The sequence below is a fragment of the Esox lucius genome, chromosome 8 (assembly GCF_011004845.1).
Source record: "Esox lucius isolate fEsoLuc1 chromosome 8, fEsoLuc1.pri, whole genome shotgun sequence".
Classification (NCBI taxonomy): Eukaryota; Metazoa; Chordata; class Actinopteri; order Esociformes; family Esocidae; genus Esox; species Esox lucius.
This window is the reverse complement of record NC_047576.1, coordinates 1,966,101-1,987,509: the sequence shown is the minus strand read 5'-3', so window position 1 is coordinate 1,987,509 and position 21,409 is coordinate 1,966,101. Positions and strand designations below refer to the sequence as shown.

The 21,409-nt window shown below is 45.9% G+C and overlaps 1 protein-coding gene across 2 annotated transcripts in view; it reads right to left on the bottom strand.

The window, feature by feature from the left end:
- Nucleotides 1–2,338: 2,338 nt before the first annotated feature.
- The window catches only part of kdm4b (lysine (K)-specific demethylase 4B), a 66,036-nt gene continuing 46,965 nt past the window's right edge, over nucleotides 2,339–21,409 (bottom strand). The window contains exons 12-22 of one of the 2 annotated variants that reach the window (XM_010871254.5): nucleotides 21,090–21,228; nucleotides 20,372–20,532; nucleotides 19,251–19,461; nucleotides 12,967–13,046; nucleotides 12,757–12,812; nucleotides 12,555–12,663; nucleotides 7,171–7,356; nucleotides 6,741–6,905; nucleotides 6,533–6,652; nucleotides 4,093–4,185; nucleotides 2,339–3,413 (exon numbers count right to left, since the gene is read on the bottom strand). In XM_010871254.5, coding sequence (XP_010869556.2) covers nucleotides 2,928–3,413; nucleotides 4,093–4,185; nucleotides 6,533–6,652; nucleotides 6,741–6,905; nucleotides 7,171–7,356; nucleotides 12,555–12,663; nucleotides 12,757–12,812; nucleotides 12,967–13,046; nucleotides 19,251–19,461; nucleotides 20,372–20,532; nucleotides 21,090–21,228 — 1,806 coding nt within the window. In that variant the 3' untranslated portion in view covers nucleotides 2,339–2,927. The remainder of the gene's footprint in view (nucleotides 3,414–4,092; nucleotides 4,186–6,532; nucleotides 6,653–6,740; nucleotides 6,906–7,170; nucleotides 7,357–12,554; nucleotides 12,664–12,756; nucleotides 12,813–12,966; nucleotides 13,047–19,250; nucleotides 19,462–20,371; nucleotides 20,533–21,089; nucleotides 21,229–21,409) is intronic. The other variant, XM_010871255.5, reaches the window with a different exon arrangement.

The following is a 21,409-nucleotide window of genomic DNA, read 5'->3' as shown; positions in this document are numbered from 1 at the left end:
TTGGTCAGTCTGAGATATGGCCTTTTGTTTTGCAACTCTGCCTAGAAGGCCAGCATTCCGGAGTCGCCTCTTCACTGTTGACATTGAGACAGTGTTTTTCAGGAACTATTTAATGAAACGGCCAGTTGAGGACCTGTTAGGGTGAGGCGTCTGTTTCTCAAACTAGAAACTCTAATGTATTTGTCCTGTTGCTCCGCTTGGCACCACTCTTTCTATTCTGGTTAGAGCTAGTTTGTGCTGTTCTATGAAAGGAGCAGTACACTGAGTGGTTTGAGATCTTCTGTTTTTTTTTGGCAATTTCTCACACGGAATAGCCTTCATTTCTCAGAACTAGACTGACGAGTTTCAGAAGAAAGTTCGTTTCTGGACATTTTGAGCCTGTAATCAAGCCCACAATTTCTGATGCTCCAGTTACTCAATTAGTCTAAAGTTTTATTACTTCTTTAATCAGCACAATGTTTTTCAGGAGTGCTAACATGATTGCAAAAGGGTTTACTAAAGCTCAATTAGCCGTTTGATATAATGAACTTGGATTAGCAAACACAACGTGCCACTGGAACACAGGACTGATGGTTACTGATAGTGGGCCTCCGTATGCTTATGCAGATATTCCATAAAGAATCTGCCGTTTCCAGCTACAGTGGTCATCTACAACATTAGCACTGTCAACACTGTATTTCTGATTAATGTGATGTTATTTTAATGGACTAAAAATGTGCTTTACTTTTAAAAACAAGGACATTTCTAAGTGACCCAAAACTTTGAACTGTAGTGTATATGAATCAGTATGACACTCAAAACATTTCACCCATCCACAAACAGATATTTCTAAACAATTCCCTTAACCCACAACTTTTTTTTACGTAGAGTTACCCTTTAAAGGTATGAGTAACAAAAAAGTGCTTAATGAGGTATGGCCAGAGACATCCCAACCTGGCTTTTTTGGGAGGGGCCAGTCTGGTCTGCTTGTTGCTCCCACACTGCGGCCCCTCCCAGAAAGCATATAATGTGTCTGAATTGGCTGTCTTGGTTCCTGTACCATCTCTTGAATGGCTACAGTAGACTAGGGCCATTCTTCAGTTTCATAATCCTGGCCTCCTCCTCAAAACCAATTGGAGAAGGTCAGAGGGGAGGCAGCACTGGATATTTCATTCAATGAGTTTAGAGGAGACCGGGAGAGAGACAATGAGTATAAAACTGATTAAAGGTCTAAGGCTAGAAAAACCTTCTTTCGCATTACTTACTCTTAATTTTGGAACTGTCTGTTAGAGCCACAGCCGTGTTGTGTTGTAGCTCTGTCTAGAAGAAGGCGCTTCAGAAATGCTGCGACACTTGGCTGGTAAACATCTGTCACTGTGCCTACAATCAGTAGAAGTGCAGTTAAGTGTAAAACGGTGACACCTATAGTCTTTGGAACTCCCCCACCCCCACCAATTTCACACATTATTCTCCTGTTTGGAATTCAGCTGGCGTTGTCGGCAGAGGACAGGGCGGTCTGTAATGGCTGCAGTAGTTATACCTCCACTGAGCTAAATCGCCCCTTCAGAGCACAGTCTGATCACAGCGGCCTATGAGTTGGGGGAGGGCGGATGAGTTGGGGGAGGGCGGATGATTTGGGGGAGGGGGGGGTGAGAGACGGTTTGTACGCTGTAAAACAGAGATCACCACAATGGAATCATTCCAACTTAGTTTAATTCCTATGAAATAAAGCCTCTTTTCACGGTTGATTTCCACATAGTAACATCGATCCGTCATGACATTCTATCGTGATAACATTTAAATTACATGGCTAGTATGACATTATGACAGATTTGATTCACATAAAAGGCTAGCACTATGTACAGTGTTACCGAGGATATGAGAAATAAGCTTCCTCAGAAGTCCAGGATATCTTGTAGCACCTCTATAAAGATAATCAACACAGCATTTGAAAATTCTGTTTGTTTTACCCGGAGTAGAAATTGACTTAATACCTTTGAAAAGCTCAAAAAAATAAGGATGATAATTTCATAATCAAACCACTTTCCATTTTACCTTTGTGAGGATAGTTATTAATAAATGTAGAATAAGAGTAATACAAACGGACAATGCTGAATAGTAACATTTGACAAAGAATGGTAGAAAACAAGTCCAGGGAAGTGTTTTGGGTTTAGTCGATACTAAAGGTAACATCTCATAACTAGTCCAACACATCTTCACAAAATTCAATCGTTTTGCAGACAAGATTACGAGTGTACTACCATGGTTGCATTTAATGTTTTCCATTGTACAAATGTATCATCAATATATGACTAAGACATTTAAATAGATGGGACCCTCCCCTATTCCCTCCCCCTCCCCCTCCCCTCCCCATAATACATCTCCCCCTTCTCCCAGGACCTCTCACAAAAAAAAATACATTACTGAAACTGTACACAAATATTCTGTCCATCAGATTTTTTGATTCATTGTTAGTAGTTGGTTTGGCTTTTACAAAAAAAAAATATCTGCAGCTGGTTTTTATAGAGTAACACAAAATGTGGACACAGACTGCTGACGTCATGTGGCCAAGTGGATGGTTCCTCCATTCTTTAAGAGTGAGGGAAGTGCGTTAATGCAGAGAGGTACTGCGTTGATGCTTGGGAGCGTATTCATCTTTGCACACTGGCAGATACACAGAGGTTGGAAAGAAACCTTCCCTTTTGCTGTAGTTCAAGAAAAAACCCATTACCACACCACAGCAGGGAGAAAACTGGTATTAAAATAAAAAATACATGCAACTGAGGAGTGCTTTCATTGCGCCTTGCTTACAGCTCCTGTGTAGCAGACGCTACTGTCTGTCAGTGATCCTAGCCTCCGTTAGCATAGCCTCCGTTAGCATAGATATCTTTATCTAGCATGAGCTTAGCTCCCGTTAGCCTAGCTAGCCCTGCTGAGTGGTGTGGCACCTAAAACAGGGGCCCAGGGCCCTCTTCCTGAGGAGGGAAGTGTGCTTTGAGCAGAGTCTCCATGTAGGACACATAGCTGGAGCTGGGCGTGTAGCCATCGCCCTGGTCCTGAGGGGGCATGGCTTGGGAGGTGGGAGGCAGAGGGACGTCCAGGCCCAGTGGGGCCTGGAGCGGGGGGTTAGCGAGGCCGGGGAGAACGGGCATTGGGTTGGGTGTGGGCTCAGGGATGTGTATTGCCAGAGCCTGAGTGAGGGTGGGGGCAGTGGTGTCATCGCAGGGTGGAACGGGCGCCTGGCTCGGGGTGGTGGGGGTAATACTGTGAGGCGCCGCGGGGACGGCTGGCGGTTGAAACACGTGGTGCTTCTCCGCTGAGTCCACAGGGGCTTGGGGGGGGCAATGCGGGGGACGTTGAGGGACAGGAAGGCGAGGACGCTTGGCTGCCTGTGGTTCGTCTCCGGATAAAATGGCTTCCTGGGCTGGTATTGCCTGGACAGGGGGGAGACAACATGATGAGTGGGAACGATAATTTCTCCCCACACCGTTTAAACACCATCAGACCCCTCTAAACCCCATCAAAACCCTTTAAACCCCATCAAAACCCTCTAAACCCCATCAAAACCCTCTAAACCCCATCAAAACCCTCTAAACCCCATCAAAACCCTCTAAACCCTATCAGACCCCTCTAAACCCCATCAAAACCCTTTAAACCCCATCAAAACCCCTCCAAACCCCTCTAAACCCTCTAAACCACATCAAAACCCTCTAAACCCCATCAGACCCCTCTAAACCCCATCAAAACCATTTAAACCCCATCAAAACCCCTCTAAACCCCATCAAACCCCTTTAAACCCCATCAAACCCCTCTTAACCCTGTCAAACGCTCAGCAAACCTTTTTAAGTGAGAAGGTTTAAGGAAGAATACAGCCATTATTGAAAAAGATAAGTTAGGGTGCAAGGTTAGAAATGCCCTCCCCTCAGCCTGATACTGCCCCCCAAGACATTACCCCCCCTCCCCAGACACTGCCCCACCCCCTCCCAAGACACTACCCCGCCTCCCCAGACACTGCCCCCCCGAAGACACTGCCCCACCCCCTCCCCAGACACTGTACCCCCCAGCTCAACACTGCCCCCCACCAGCCTAGCAGGGTCCCCGTTGTTGTCTTACCAGACGGGCACAGACTCTCTTGGGCAGGTCCTGCTCCAGCGAATGGATCTCCGTCTGCTTCAGTAAGAGCTGGGACTCATCGTGGAACTCCACCTGAAAACAGGAGGAGCAGGGTGTGAGGAGATGGAATCAAGTGTTTAAAAAGTTGACACGGAAAAGGAATTGTTACAGAGTACAATTTAGGAGGAGAAAACACACACACACACACACACACACACACACCGTTGTGTTTACACAAACACATTTGATGTCATGTGTGTGTGTGTATACAAGGGACCCACACAGGTGACAGCATGTGATTAGCGGCACAGCCCAGGCCAGGACGCAGTGAGACGACCAGTGAGATAGAGGGCAGTGAGACACGGGGCACTGGAGGGGAAACTAATACAACACTTTTTTGGGGGTGGAGAGGTTGTTGTTTTTATATACATGTCTGTCTGTCTGTCTGTCTGCATGTCTGTCAGTGATTTTATGGATTTTATTTTCAAATTTTGTCTCTCATAGTTAAAGTGTACCTATGATGAAAATTACAGGCCTCTCTAATTTTTTTAAGTGGGACAACTTGCACAATTGGTGGCTGACTAAATACTTTTTTGCCCCACTGTATGTCTTTCTGTATGTATGTTTGTTTGTCTGTATGCATGTACACTACTGTTCAAATGTTTGGGGTCACTTCGTTTTCAAAAGAAAAGCACACTTTTTGTCCATTACAAAAGTAAATCAAATTGATACAAATATATAAATAATAATGTTATATTACTGCATGTTATAAATGTTATTACAGTAGTAATTTACATGTGGACAGTCTACATGTAAATGACTGCTGTAGCTGGAAATGTCTGATTTGTATTGGAACATCTACACAGGTGTACAGAGAACCATCATCAGCAGCCATCACTAATGTTCAAATGTTGTGTTTGCTAATCCAAGTTTGTGATCATTATGAAACCCTTTCACAATTATGCTAGCACTGCTGAAAACTGCAGAGGATAACATCATTAAAGCTACCAGCCTCAGAAATCGGCTATTAACTGCACATCAGATTGCAGCACAAATAAATGCTTCAAATAGTCCAAGTAACAGACATCTCAACATCAACCGTTCAGAGGAGACTGTCAGCCCTTCATGGTCCGATAGCTGATTACTTCTGGAATTGTTGCATGACATCTCAATTATTGCTAGTCCCTCAGAGGTTTAACGTCAAGAGCTAAAACCGAAAACTTTACCAATGTCTAATACCTACATGTAGATGTCAAATAAAAACATTAATTCAATCAATATACTCCATTATTCTGGTGAGAATAATTTAGATTTATTTCGTCTTTCACATGGATCGGAAGGGTCACACTTCCTCAAGCCTGGCAGTGCAGTGAAGTGTGCCTTGGCTTGGCAGACGTGACCCTTTCATTTGCTGTGCAGCATGTCTCATTGATCACTGTGAGTAATTATACTGCAACTCACGTTTGAAATGGTGCTGCGCCATAACGCCAATGGTCTACTTTTGACTGCTACACCCACCAGCCACTCATACATAAAACAAACCCGAATATGTACTCATACAAAAATCAAACCTGAGTAGGTACTCATACAAAAATCAAACCCAAGTAGGTACTCACACATAAAACAAACCAGAGCACATACTCATATATAAAACAACCCCTAGTAGGTACTCATACATGAAACAAACCTGAGTATGTACTCATACAAAAATGGGTATGCCTCTTATCAGATATCACGTATCTTTCTGTTGACAGTGAGATCACACAGTGTTCACATGGCTTCGACCAGCCTGCAGACTGGCAGTGTGTGCATATGTCACCATATGTCACCATATGTCACCATATGTCTTAGGAGAAGCTGTGTTCTGTCAAAACCAACACCAGGAATCCCCATCTGGCCTCAAAGCTTTATACCTCGTAAGCACTGAGCATTGCACCATAAATTCTTTCATGCAACATGAATCTCCTGACTATACATCCTAATGTTTTCTGTTTTAAAACACCCTGCCCAAAAAAAAGAAAGTCGCCCCGCCACAACCGACACGATGCCCCGCCGCTCCCGACACGATGTCCCGCCGCGCCCGACACGATGCCCATTGTGCCCGAAGATGATTCCCCCCATGCCCGACACGATGCCCCGTCGCCCCCGACACAATGCCCCCCCACGCCCGACACGATGCCCCGTCGCATGCTACCACTGAGGGACTAACCTGAGAGTTACTGAGGTCTAAAGACGGTTGGAGTGGAATGAGTGGTGATGTAGGAAGTTGGATCCTGATAAAAACATCTTACATTGGCACCAAATCCAGTCTCTTATCACCAGCAACATGACTCGTTTGACAGAGGGAGCCAGGTCAGTTACGGCACAGCAACAGTTTCTCAACTGGGTCTCCATTTTAAGTCTGTGTGGTTTAAATTAGGCGTATTGGTAGTAGTTTTACCTGGTAGTGTTTGTGCATATGCTCCTTTACAAAGGAAGCGTTGAGTGCCTGGCCCTCCGTGGTGCGGACCAGCATCAGCTCGCCGGTCTCTGGGGGTCCATTACGCAGACAGTCGTGGCTCTATGGGTATAGGAGAGGGGCCGCCCAACAGATTAACCTTTGAACTGTTTGAAATGACGGCCAAGAGGCGGAGCGGTCAGGGACTCACCACAATGTTCTCAGGGTAGAGGTTGTCACAGTAAGAGCCGTCGTCATAGTTGACCTCATAGAAGGTCTGCGACGCCATGCCGATGATGGTGCAGGGGTAGAACCAGCCGTCGCTGTTGCGACCAATCACCTTCTGGCCCAGAGAGAACTCTCCCCTTGCCCCCACCTTCAAGACACAGATTATTTCCCAAGTTAAACAGATTTAAATGGAATGCATTTTTATGGAGCTTGAGAAAGGATTTACAGACATTTGTTGCTGTAGATTGTGAGTCCTCTTTTAATCACTAACAAAACCTTTGGACGTGTAAATGTACACAGCGAATAAAGGTGACCCTGAAACGATTCCTCAATATACAGGCCAGAGAGACACGCACCTTCTGCTAAATCTATTTCTATGTGGACCATCCCCAGTGGCGTGCTTCCCACTGTACCTTATGGGTGTTCTTCTTATGCTTATGACAGGTGACGGACACGACGTAGGGCCAATCAGCCGGCTTCATGAGGACACCGGCGATGTGGGCGCAGGTGACGTGGAAGGAGGTAGAACAGCTGTCATGGGAACACTGTATACAGGCCCCGCCCATCTGCTTGGAGTTCTTGTAGCAGTACACACACTTCTGCAACAGCAATGGGAGGGAAGGGCTAGGTCACAATCCAGACATCTGAACACACGCGCCCACCAAAATGTTAGGAAAGGGTTTTCATACAAGGAAAAAAAACTTGGCTGAAAGAAACAACATGAGAGTTTTTCTTTGATACAATAGCAACACAGTTTACCCGTTTTGTCCAAAGTAAAATCGCTTTCTTTTTCCCCTCCTTATTTTACATCAAAATACTGTTGGAGTTGCGTTGTTTCGGGAGTATACTTTTACACGACAGGAGCAAAAAGCATGTGTAAAAGTGAACAATGATTAAATGTTTACCTCAAATATTCTCAAAACTCTCAGTAAACTCTCAGAAAGTTTACTAAGTTTAGTGAAAGAAGAATGGATGAGTCATCTTTTGAACCCAATCTGAAGTCTACATGAAATTGTAGACTTTTGGGGGGGAAAAAACAATAATGTAAAATAAATAACAGAAAGGCAATGTTTCATTGTGCAAAGCAGACTTTAAATAAGGCTTAGGTTAAGAACACTTCTTAAAAAGGCTTACTGTTTTCGTTAACATCTGATTTTCCTTCCAAAATTAACTGACAGGCAGGTGTTAGGAACAGAATAAAAGCCTAATACCACTACTAAAGTCCTCACAGGCTATCACTTACTGAATTGCAGGTGTTTGGGGGCAGTCTGATGACTGGAAACACATTGTTAACTGGTTGGTTTGAGCCCTAAATGCAGATCGGAGGAAAGCAACGGACTAAAGCCATACAACAGGAGCAGCAAAAATGAATCCAAGTCCATCTGCAACCTGTGGTGTGTGGTAGATGGAAAAGGAATGTTATGGAGGCCCTCTGCACTAGCCAAGGAATACTGGACATAAGTCACACCTCTGAGTGGCTTACATTTTAAATGGCCAGCGAAAGATTAGGCAATCAATCAAATGTATTTCACTGATTCCTTTTAACATCAGCAGTTTTCACAGTGATTATACTAACACCCAAACAGCAAGAATCCTTTATCCTCCCTTTAGCGTACAGTTCCCATCCACCCTTCATTGGTTCTCGGTGCTTCTTAGATCCTTGCCTGATGTTTCCTCTCAATGGTGAATCACAATGTAAATAATAAACAATCAGTTAAGCACAAGCTCAGGAGCAAGGAGTGCTCAGCTTATCTTCCTATATAACATGTTTTTCATATAATGCTGTGGATCTAATTGCTTGGGAACAAGGTAAAATAGTTTGATTGTTTTGATTTTAACAGCACGCTAGCCTGTCTGCTGTTGATGTCTGGTTTTAACAGCACTGTCGAGTCTGGTTTAAAACGGCACACTAGCCTGTCTGCTTTTGACGACTATTTTTAAAAGCTGCATGTCTAATTTGCTCCCACATGGTGATTGATGAACAACTGCTGAAATATACATATTTTTTTAAATATTGTTAATCTGAGAAATGAAGGCAATTCCATGCGAGGAACTGACAAGGAACTGAAGATCTCGTACAACGCTGTGTACTACTTCAGACTGGCTCCACCAGAATATAAAGAGGAGTGGGAGGCCCCGGTGCCCAACTGAGCAAGAGGACAAATACATTAGAGAGTCTAGTTTGAGAAACGGTCCTCAAACGGGAGCTTCATTAAATAGTACCTGCAAAACACCAGTCTTTTATTGTTGAGTACTGTGGGAAATTTGGTGGGAAATTGTGATAACTCACCAAAATGCTACGTGGTCCTGATTATTAGAACAACAAGCATTTGGAATATATAGAAGAAAAAAAAACTTTTTAATTATTCAAATGAGTTCATTATATTACTCTGCCCTACTTTCAAGTTTAATCTTCTAACTAGATTCACCCCTTTATTTATTTCTCTTCCTTTTTAAAGGCATTCCTACTCTTTTTAATTTACCACAGAAAAACACACTCTTTATTTTCCCTACCTCACCTCTTCACCCCCATATCCCTACCTCACCTCTTCACCCCCACATCCCTACCTCACCTCTTCACCCCCACATCCCTACCTCACCTCTTCACCCCCATATCCCTACCTCACCTCTTCACCCCCATATCCCTACCTCACCTCTTCAAGCCTGCCCCCTCTCTCCCCTTCCTCTCCACCCATCTTTCTCCCCCTCTATTTCACCTCTCTTCACCCCTCTCCCAGCCTCACCTCTCTCCTTCCTCTCCCAGCCTCCCCACTCTCCCAGCCACCCCACTCTCCTTCCTCTCCCAGCCACCCCACTCTCCTTCCTCTCCCAGCCTCCCCACTCTCCTTCCTCTCCCAGCCTCCCCACTCTCCCAGCCTCCCCACTCTCCTCCCCTCTCCCAGCCTCCCCACTCTCCTTCCTCTCCCAGCCTCCCCACTCTCCTTCCTCTCCCAGCCTCCCCACTCTCCCCACTCTCCCAGCCTCCCCACTCTCCTCCCCTCTCCCAGCCTCCCCACTCTCCTCCCCTCTCCCAGCCTCCCCACTCTCCTCCCCTCTCCCAGCCCCCCCACTCCACCCCTCTCCGATCTTTCACTCGCTCCCTGACAGATCACATACAGTCCGCCGCGACCTGCTGGAGATCGATGGAAAATAAAAATACTTTATTAAAATGTCAATACTTCATTTTAGACTCCTGTGGGTCAGCGGTGAAGATGTACAACAGCTCTCAGTAGGGCTCCGGCTTCCTGGACCCACGTGGCCTGATTTAATATTCCACTGTGCAGAATCAGGCAGGCTGCACCAACCGCACCAACCCCATCAGGAGAGTGGAGGGGGGAGATTTATGGATGTCAACATACATTTATTTATTTGATTGTTAAGCCCCCCCCCCCCCCTCCTTTTTTTATTCAATCTTTGCCAGCTAGGGTAAAGCCACTGCATCGTTTTTCTTCAGTGATTTACATTTTAATTGTACATGGTCCCTTGTCAAATAAACCTTAGCAAATAAATAAATAAAATCTCAAAAAGAAGAATTCTTAACAATGTTGAGGTGAATATTCTGATACAGTCATTGGCAGCTACACAGTTCACTAGTCTTAAATAACCCAAGTCACCTGGTCAGAACGTCTGTCCCAGAACCCCTGGAGAGACTCAGTAGCCTTGATGAATCAGGAGAATACACAGTGCTGGGATTAGCCATCTAAATCATTAGGAGGATGCGACAGGCTTTTTCACAGCCCTTTCAAAAAGGTGGAGGAAACCCCGATTTGACAGCGCTCGGAAATGAATGATTCAAAAGAGGATCTTCACTTCCTCTGACAGATTATACCGGGGGGGGGGGGGCACATTATTTGTAGATTTGTGACAATGCTTCTGCCGTAGTTGTGCAGCTGACTGTGAAGTCGCTTCAGATGAAGTGGGGGGGGATTGAGACCAACAGATAAAGGGGGGAGGGATTCAAAGGCGCCAGCGATGGGAAATTGCCTCCTGCCCACGGGATCAATGCAGTTCATTTAGCGCAGTGAGAAATGACACCTGATTATTCAGCCATTCCTTTCAGCATCTATTATTCAGCTCCTCTGCCAGCGTCCTCCTCAGCTAGCAAATACACCATCCATCCATTCTTCCAGGAAGAGGGGGTAGGGAGGGATGGGGGAAGCCAACGGAGTGACAGACAGCAGGAGAGAAAGAGAGATGGGTGAGGGCGAAGAGAGGATGGAGAGAGGCGTGACAGAGAGATAAGAGAGAATGAGAGACAGGTGCCAAAGATGAGGGTCTGGGAAGAAAGAGAGAGAGAGAGAGAGAGAGAGAGAAAGAGAGAGAGAGGGGACCAAAATTGTGCAACAAAGAATGACACAGTGAGTGATTAAGTGGCAGTGAAAGAGAGAGGGATAGTGATATAGAGGAGAGAGAGGGATAGTGATATAGAGGAGAGAGAGGGACAATGATATAGGGGAGAGAGGGATAATGATATGGGGGAGAGAGAGAGGGATAGTGATATAGGGGAGAGAGAGAGGGATAATGACATAGGGGAGAGAGAGGGACAATGATATGGGGAGAGAGAGAGGGATAGTGATATAGGGGAGAGAGAGGGACAATGATATGGGGAGAGAGAGAGGGATAGTGATATAGGGGAGAGAGAGGGATAATGATATAGGGGAGAGAGAGGGATAGTGATATGGGGGAGAGAGAGGGATAGTGATATGGGGGAGAGAGAGAGGGATAATGATATGGGGAGAGAGAGAGAGGGATAGTGATATAGGGGAGAGAGAGGGATAATGATATAGGGGAGAGAGAGGGATAGTGATATGGGGGAGAAAGAGGGATAATGATATAGGGGAGAGAGAGGGATAGTGATATGGGGAGAGAGAGAGAGAGGGATAGTGATATAGGGGAGAGAGAGGGATAGTGATATAGGGGAGAGAGGGATAGTGATATAGGGGAGAGAGAGGAATAGTGATATAGGGGAGAGAGAGGAATAGTGATATAGGGGAGAGAGAGAGGGATAATGATATAGGGGAGAGAGAGGGATAGTGATATAGGGGAGAGAGGGATAGTGATATAGGGGAGAGAGAGGAATAGTGATATAGGGGAGAGAGAGGAATAGTGATATAGGGGAGAGAGAGGAATAGTGATATAGGGGAGAGAGGGATAGTGATATAGGGGAGAGAGAGGAATAGTGATATAGAGGAGAGAGAGAGGGATAATGATATGGGGAGAGAAAGAGAGGGATAATGATATAGGGGAGAGAGGGATAGTGATATAGGGGAGAGAGAGGGATAGTGATATAGCAGAGCTGGAGAAGAGGGGTAGTACAGAAGGGGTGGGCGTTTGGTTTGTGCTGCGACTGCAATTAGCACCTGGTTCCGATTACTGGTTCACCCTGACTACTTCTCAGCAGGCAACTCTGTGTAGACGATCAGTTTGATGCCAGTGTTCAATGAAATCCATCACATTTATTAAAAAAAAAGCCCTTTCTACAGCAGCAGCTGTCACAAAGTGCACTTACAGATACCCAGCCTGAAACCCCAAACAGCAAGCAACAACAGCACTGATGCACAACTCGCTGACTATTACTGGCAATTTCTTCTACTGCTTTGGGATTGGCCCAGAGCTGGCATCTACCAGCAAGTGATGCAACAAGACAAAATGTAAAGCGCTAGACGCTAGCCTCGGGTGGTCATCAGAGCACAGCGCAAGGTGAGTTATCGTCACCAGTGGTTTAACAAATATGGAAACGGGAAATGGGTCCCGTCCATTCAGAAGTTACTGAACACCACAGAGTCCATCCACTCACCAGGCTCTTCCTGCTCTCAGGGATGGCGCTGACATCCACTGGCTCCCTCTCAATGGCGTTGACGAAGCGAGCCTCGGCCACGGCGATGGCACAGATCACGTGGACCCACCTGGTGGAGAAGGCCACATGACACCAGTAATGCACATCACATTCACAAACAGTGTGGCCGGAGTTATTGAGACGGCATGCTAAGGACACTGACCGGCTGTCCGTGGTCATCTTCAGAGCACCTCCTCGTAGGTTACAAAGGCAGCAGTCCTGTGGCAAAGAAACACAGAGAGAACATCAGGATGTCGTCTAGGCAACGGGGGGGGGGGGGGGGGGGGGGGCACAGAGGGCAACGCTGGGATCTGGATGGGGTCAATGATGTGGTTAGGAATGGGTTTTATAGTTGTGGACACTGGAGACTCACCGCAGTCCAGGCCACTGCTGAACATCGGGAACACTTCCATGGTTTACCCTTTGTAGTGTCTGGCCTAACGCCATAGCAACCTGCAGAGGGGTGGGGGGTAGTCAGAAAGTGAATGGACGGGGGGAGAGGGATGAGCAGGAGGAAGGGCGGAGAGAGAGAGAGAGAGAGAGAGAGAGAGAGAGAGAGAGAGAGAGAGAGAGAGAGAGAGAGCTGATTAATCTTCTGTCCAGCCATACACTCGTATTGGCACAGAACCTAATCAGCCATGGACTGGGTCTTAATGAAAGAACATTGTCCTTGTCCTCTTCTTACAATCCCCACATCAACATATTAAGTGCTGCTCTGCATTTCTCTGTTAATTGGCACCAAAAGCGCTGGCTAAGGCTGTGAAGCAGTTCACTTTGGGCGCATTTAAACTACACATGACCTTCCACACCAAAACAAAGACGCAGCGAGATAAGGGGCTGGGGGTCGCGGGGTGAGAGGCAGTTTGTTTTTGACAGGAGCCCTCGACGCTTCAGTTCCTCTTATCAATAATCTTGGTGCCTAGCTAGCCCAGTGCTCCTCTTCTGGATGGGCTAATGAACCTCCCTGTCTGGGGTGGGAGCCCCGCTTTAGTTCTAACAACTCCGGACGCCCCAAGTGTGTGTGACCTTCCACAAAGGAAGCTACTTATTTAAAGATTTTCCCAGAACACACATCTTTACATTTGGGTTGCTATCCATCATGCAACAACAGTTTGCCAACAGAGCAGCCAACGATCAACACAGAATGAGACACACCAGAACTAACTAAGCGAACATCGGAAGACACTCAAAAACACAACACACACACACACGTAAACACACCACTGTTAACAAGCTCCCTGTCATTTCACATTGCTGCACTTTGACAGATGCTGTATGGCCCTTAAAAGTGAACTATCTCCGGGTATAAAGAACAAGCGGTGGAATGATTTAGACGCAGGGAACATTCTGGAGTGTTGCCATCAGGGAGAGGCTGTCATCTAAATGGCAGCCTATTCTATAGTGTGCACTCCTTTTGAATAAGCCCCGTGCTCTAAAGTAGTGCACTTCACCACAGCACTGAAACGCCCTGATAAAAGTTTAAAATTATATACAACTGAATACTGATTCCGATAAAACTTCTGATTCAATTATATCTCAGTGCAGCATTTGACACTGTAGATCATAGAACACTCCTAGATAGGCTGAAAAAGTATCTCCGGGACAGTCCTTAATTGGTTCAGATCTTATCTAGATGGCTGGAGTTACTTTGTCACCATTGGTAATCATGAATCTGATAGGGTGGCTATGACATGCAGAGTTCCACAGGGATCAGTTCTCAGACTGCTTCTGTTCTCTCTCTTTATGCTACCTCTGGGCCAAATTCTACAGAACAACAACATTAACTACCACAGCTATGCCGATGATACTCAAATATATATGGCTCTCGAACCGTATGACAACAGCTCAATACTCACTGTCACTGTATTGAGCACATAAATACCTGTATGAACCAAAAGTGTCTACAATTAAACCAAGATAAAACAGAGTTTATTTTGTTTGGCCACAAAAATAAGAGTATTAGTAAAGAGCTGGATTCTCTGGCCCTTAAAACCAGGGATCAAGTGCGTAATCTTGGTGTTCTGATAGACTCAGTCCTCACATTTAATAGTCATATCAAAGCGATCACAAAAACAGCTTTTTATCATCTTAAAAATATAGCCAGAATCAAGGGCTTGGTGTCCCCAAAAGACAAAGTGAAGCTCATCCATGCTTTTATCTCTAGTAGGGTTGACTACTGTAATGGACTCTAAACTGGACTCCCCAAAAATACTGTAAAACAGCGGCAGCTTATTCAGAATGCTGCTGCTAGAATGTTAACCAGGACCAAGAGAACAGAGCACATCACTCCAATTTTTAAATCTTTGCCCTGGTTTTCAGTCAGTTACAGAATAGATTTTAAAGTGGTGCTTTTAGTTTATACATCTCTGAATGGTTTAGGACCCAAATACATTTCCGATATGTTTGAAGAATTTAAACTGAGCAGGGCTCTTAGATCCATGAACACAGGTCAGCTAACAGAGCCCAGAGTCCAAACTAAACATGGTCAAGCTGCATTTAGCACTTACGCTGGCACACAATTGGAATAAACTACCAGGTTATGCAACCAGGTTATTGTAAGGTTTTTCTTTTTCATTTTTCCCTATTAAAGAAAAAATTAAAAATAATTCAGTTAAATGTTTTTCAATTGAATTGTTCACATTATAGGTCACATTAAAAGTGGAAAAAGTACTGACATGATTTATCTTTGTCTCATTCTTTTGCATCAATAAAACCTAGCATTTTCACAGGGGTGTGTAGACTTTTTATATCCGCTGTACATGGTCCTAGACAACCCGATTTTCACCCGTCCAGTTCATATGTGTTTTGTGTGGTTGGGTCCATGAACCATTTACTACATTGGCCTATAAACTACTTCCAGAGCAATCCATCTTGTGGACATTTTTTTATGTCTTTTTTAACCCAGTCAAGGAGATTTAATGCACCCTGGAGCGAGGGGACATGGGAATCGACTGAGCCTAGATTCTGTCCTGGCATTCTGAAGCTCTGTCGCCCTCACCTCCGGATTCTACAAGTCCTCAGTCCTCTCTGTGTGCATGTGTGTGGTTTTAAGGCCAGGTTTGGGTCCCTACAGCATGTCCGTCCCTGACCTCACCTGACATCCACAGCTGGCGAGGGCCGATAGCTACCTCGACACAAGGCCGGGTGTCCAGAACTGGCCAGCGGAGACAGCTGCCAGGGAGGTGTGTATGTGCTAAGCCCACACCTCCATGACCCCCTCATTCAAACCAGCGCTTGGGAGTGGTTCCAATTTGTAGTAATTTGCTGGCAGCAGGTTAACAAAGACAGTTGCCCATATTCACCATGTCAAAGGAGAATATTAGATGACAATAGGATATGAGTGGAGACAATAGGCATCCATTGTATACTGACAGTGCTGGGGAACCCAAAACCCCACCATTTCTATGATTGTGTTGGTTACAGACGGGTTCCCGCCAACATTCCCTGCGATGTCACATCCCCCTGACACAGAAGTGCTCTGTGTCTAATCAGAGGCAATCCGAGTGGTATCAGCTGGCTGCACTGTGTCGCTAACCGGTCCCAGTGCGTGTGGTCCCCCACCACCTGTCTGGAAAAGCCAGTCTAATTGGCTACGCAGCTTAAGACAGGCTGCAGAAAGAAGCGTTAATCAACTATATAAACCTCAGTGGAAAGTTTCACAGGGGCAACAAACTTTACCTCAGGGGGACAGTTTTAGAAGGGCACCAAATTATTGACCTCAGGGGGACAGTTTTAGAGGGGCACCAAACTAAACTGCTCAAAAAAAATAAGGGAACATGTAATCATCACAGTATAACAACAAAGTCAGTTAAACTTCAGGGATATCAATCTGGCAGTTAAGAAGCATAAGCAATTGGGAATCAATGTCACCTGTTTTGGTGCAAAGTCACAGGTGCACTGGAGAGGCAACAGCAAGACAACCCCCAAAAAGGGAATGGCTTTGCAGGTGGTGGCCACAGACAATTGCTCTCTCCTTATCTTTTCTGACCGATTCTTCTCCAGTTTTGCGTTTTACTAGTGTCCTTGTCAGTACTGGTAGCATGAGGCGGTACCTGCAGCCCATCCAGGTTGCACAGGCAGTCCAGCTCCTCCAAGATGCCACATCCAAATGTGCCATCGCAAGAATGTTTGCGGTGTCTCCCAGTACAGTCTCAAGAGTATGGAGGAGATACCAGGAGACAGTTACACGAGGAGAGCTGGACAGGGATGTAGAAGGGCATCAACCCAGCAGCAGGACCCGTATCTGCTCCTTTGTGCGGGGAGGAACAGGAGGAGCACTTCCAGAGCCCTACAAAATGACCTCCAGTGGGCTACTGGTGTGCATGATTCTGACCAAACTGTCAGAAACAGACTCCATGACGGTGGCATCAGGGCCTGACGTCCTCTAGCAGGAACTGTGCTCACTACCCAGCACCGTGCAGCTTGATTGGCATTCCAGAGAACACCAGAATTGGCAGGTCTGCCATTGGTGCCTCATTCTCTTTGCAGATGAGAGCAGGTTCACATTGAGAACGTGACAGACGTGAAAGAGTCTGGAGATGCCGTGGTGAATGTTATGCTGCCTGCAACATCATCCAGCATGACTGGTTTGGCGGTGGGTCAGTGATGGTCTGGAGAGACATTATTGATGGGTCCCACAGACCTCCACATGCTAGCCAACGGTACCCTGACTGCTGTTAAGTACAGGGATGAAATCCTAAGACCCATCGTCAGACTTTACAGTAGTGCAGTGGGCCCTGGGTTCCTCCTGGTGCAGGACAATGAGTGTGTGTAGGCAGTTCCAGGATGATGATGCCATTGACTGGCCCTCACCTTCCCCAGACCTGAATCCAATTGAGAACCTCTGGGAAGTTATGTATCAGTGCATCCAACGCCGCATAGTGGTGCCACAGACTGTCCAAGAGCTCACTGATGGCATGATCCAGGACTGGGAGAAGATCCTCCCAGGACACCATCCGCCGTCTCATCAATGCATACAGGCACATGGGGGCCATACACACTACAGAGTCAAATTATGAGGTGCCGTGATGAAATTTACACAAGTTGGAAATTGTTTACTTTGATTTCAGTGTGAGTTTGAAACCAGCCCTCAATTCTTTGCTAATTTTGGTTTCCATTGATCGTTTTGTGCTTAATGAATTACACAGATTTTTATCTTTAATATATTTCGTTCATCGAGACCCGATGTGTGATTTAATTGTTCCCTTAATTTTCTTGAGCAGTGTATTTACCTCAGGGGAACGGTTTTAACAGAGGCATCAAACTATTTACCTCAGGGGACAGTTTTACAGGGGCTTCAAACCATTTACCTTAGGGCGAGTGTTTTACAGGGGCATCAACACAACAATATCAGGCAGTTCCATCTGAGTGGCAGCAAATTAGGTAGAATAATTTGACTGGCACATAATTTGACTGGCACATAATTTGACTGGCACATAATTTGACTGGCACATAATTTGACTGGCACATAATTTGACTGGCACATAATTTGACTGGCACATAATTTGACTGGCACATAATTTGACTGGCACATAATTTGACTGGCACATAATTTGACTGGCACTTTGAGCCTGAGGGGCTGCAAACATGTAATGGGAAATAAATCCTCAAGTAAATACAGCGTCAAAGTTTGTCAAGTAAATACAGCGTCAAAGTTTGTCGGCCTCATCTTTTCATCCTTATTTGAATCCCTCGTCTTAAGACAGCTGTTGTTCAACACAACAGTCTAAAATATGTGTAATATTATCAAGTGGTAATGTATATGAACTGGTCTCAATATCCACCATGGTATATCCACCATATCCACCATGCCTGCCAATATCCTGGATGGTTAGAATACCTCGGGTTTAAAAAATAAAAGGGACTGATTAAGATCTGGGACACCAAGTGATTAAAATCAACAACCAAGTAAAAGCAAATATCTGATGTTTTTGGGTCGTCCAGGACAAGGGGTTGAATAACCCTGATGTTTCTTACTGTGTGAAACGGATATGCCAAATTAGATTTAATCAGGTATGTGACAACATTGTCTAACAACACTAGAACCCCGACAGACTACAGATAATATTGAAAATATAGCTTTAAGATCATGAAATTGTAAAATCCAGAATTTGATGCACGGGATATAAATCACACCCATCTGGGAGATTAGCATAATGCTACCGTGTGCTGGCTACATTTCAAATATTTATCACCATGAGCAAATTAACTATTGGCTAACCGACTGGCATATATTCCAGATGCTCTGATGTCCTTTCAGGTACTTTTAATGGGCATTAGAATATTCCTTTTCTTTTATAACCAATTGCTGCTATAGTTGTCATAGTACAGTGTTGTGTATATTACCGCCATACTTGCCATATCTAAATGTTCAATAATACTACCCAGATTACTACTAGTTTACAGGACTCTTTTATTTTAAACTGCTGCTAGTGTACAGTGTTCTGTATATTTGTGCTTTATTTTATAATTATTTTCTTTTTGTCTGGCTATATTTTTGCTTGTTTATTCTTCTTCTTAACTCTCCCTATATAGTTGTCGGGTGCCATGTCACCAGAATGTAATTGTGCAGGATGTCGCTGTGTTGTTCAGAGCACAAACCGTGCTACTTGATAAAAGCTGCTGTGAATGTCAGTGTTGAGCCGCCGGCCGACTTACTGGCGTGGACCTGCAGGCTGCAGCAGCAGCAGGAGACAAGCAGGCTGGTTCCGTCGTCGCCCATTTGGGAGTTGGGTGGCAGCGGTTCCAAGGTTCCCGCGCCGGTGCTGAAGCACATCTCCGGGACCAGCGGGCGCGTGCGGCTGCCACAGCGGGGAATGTTGGGGTGCTCGGGGGCACTGGGGCTATCTGACAGGTGCTCCTTCTGAGGCTGAATGACACCGGGGGTAAAGAGGTCAGGAATCCAGGGGCTCATTGGGAGGCCTGATAGGACTGAAGTGATTATACAACCAGATAGGAGGTTCTACTGGAAATCCCATCATACAGCGGAGGTCTATGGAACTAAAAAGTATGCTAACATGACACTCTTATCGAGTCATGAAACAGAGCATCATTACAAAACTGTTCTGAAACCCGGGGAAAATACTCATTTCAATAACATGCATTTTGCAGACAGAACCTTGTGTTCCCAAGTTCTTGATTATTCATGTCATATTGTCTTGTCCTCCTTTTACAAAACATTGATTTGTTTCACTATTAACTCCCTGGGGTGTCTTACCAGAGTGTAGGGGCAGAACAGGGTATTAACTCCCTGGGGTGTCTTACCAGAGTGTAGGGGCAGAACAGGGTATTAACTCCCTGGGGTGTCTTACCAGAGTGTAGGGGCAGAACAGGGTATTAACTCCCTGGGGTGTCTTACCAGAGGGTAGGGGCAGAACAGGGTATTAACTCCCTGGGGTGTCTTACCAGAGTGTAGGGGCAGAACAGGGTATTAACTCCCTGGGGTGTCTTACCAGAGTGTAGGGGCAGAACAGGGTATTAACTCCCTGGGGTGTCTTACCAGAGTGTAGGGGCAGAACAGGGTATTAACTCCCTGGGGTGTCTTACCAGAGTGTAGGGGCAGAACAGGGTATTAACTCCCTGGGGTGTCTCACCAGAGTGTAGGGGCAGAACAGTGTATTAACTCCCTGGGGTGTCTCACCAGAGTGTAGGGGCAGAACAGGGTATTAACTCCCTGGGGTGTCTCACCAGAGTGTAGGGGCAGAACAGTGTATTAACTCCCTGGGGTGTCTCACCAGTGTAGGGGCAGAACAGGGTATTAACTCCCTGGGGTGTCTTACCAGAGTGTAGGGGCAGAACAGGGCGCAGATAGCGCAGTAAGGCTCCAGTGTTGCCACGGCGGCATTGAAACCCTTCTCCGCAGTGAAGTTGGAGGGGCGGTTCTGACACAAGTGGCCGGCGTTCTTCACGCTGACGTCCAGTGGCACGGGGGATAACAGCTCTGTTCACACACACACACACACACACACACACACACACACACACACACACACACACACAGATCATTGGGTCTGGATATAAACACAACGAGCTGTATCAGCCTCTAACCCATCCGACAAGGCCCACAGGAATCCACAAAAGACAACACACTCCTTTTACAAGATTACACCCCCCCCACCTTCTCACTCCTCCCTCTCTCTCCCACCTCCCCTCCCCAACTGGGGGACATGCCTGAGTCTGTTGCCAGGCTGCCAGGCAGCTCAAAGTGACTTTGAAAGCAGGTAATTGGGAGTCGTGATCTCTGGATCAATGTGTATCAGTCAGTGAATAAAGAGAGAGAAGAACAGAGGATGACAGGGAGGAGTGATGGAGAACACGATCCATTATTCCAGAACATCTTGTTTTGTTTGGAGTAATCCTAAACAATGTGAAGATGATAATAGCCTGCTCATCCCACAACAGTTTGTTCTGCGGCAACTGCGTACAACACAAACAGACCTGGAACCAGGCTATCATGAGCTAGCCCCACCGACTGTCGCGTCGAGCCTCGGGACCAACCTTCATCGCTAGACGTCTCCTGTTTCTTGACAATGGACAGCGGGGATCGTGTCGGCGGCTTGCTGAGAGGGTGGCGACGACTCTTCTTCACCTCCATCCTCATCGTCAGCTGTTTGGAGTAGGATGGCGACTGCTGAGACTGGCACAAAGGTCAATGACAGGTCATCAACAGGTTAAGGGTCACTAAAGAGGTCTGCAAAGAACATTCTGTGGACAACTGGAAATTAGATTAATGCTGTGAAAACACTGATAAACATGTAATGAATTAACACACACATATACACAAACACACAGACACAAACACTTAGAACTGACAACCC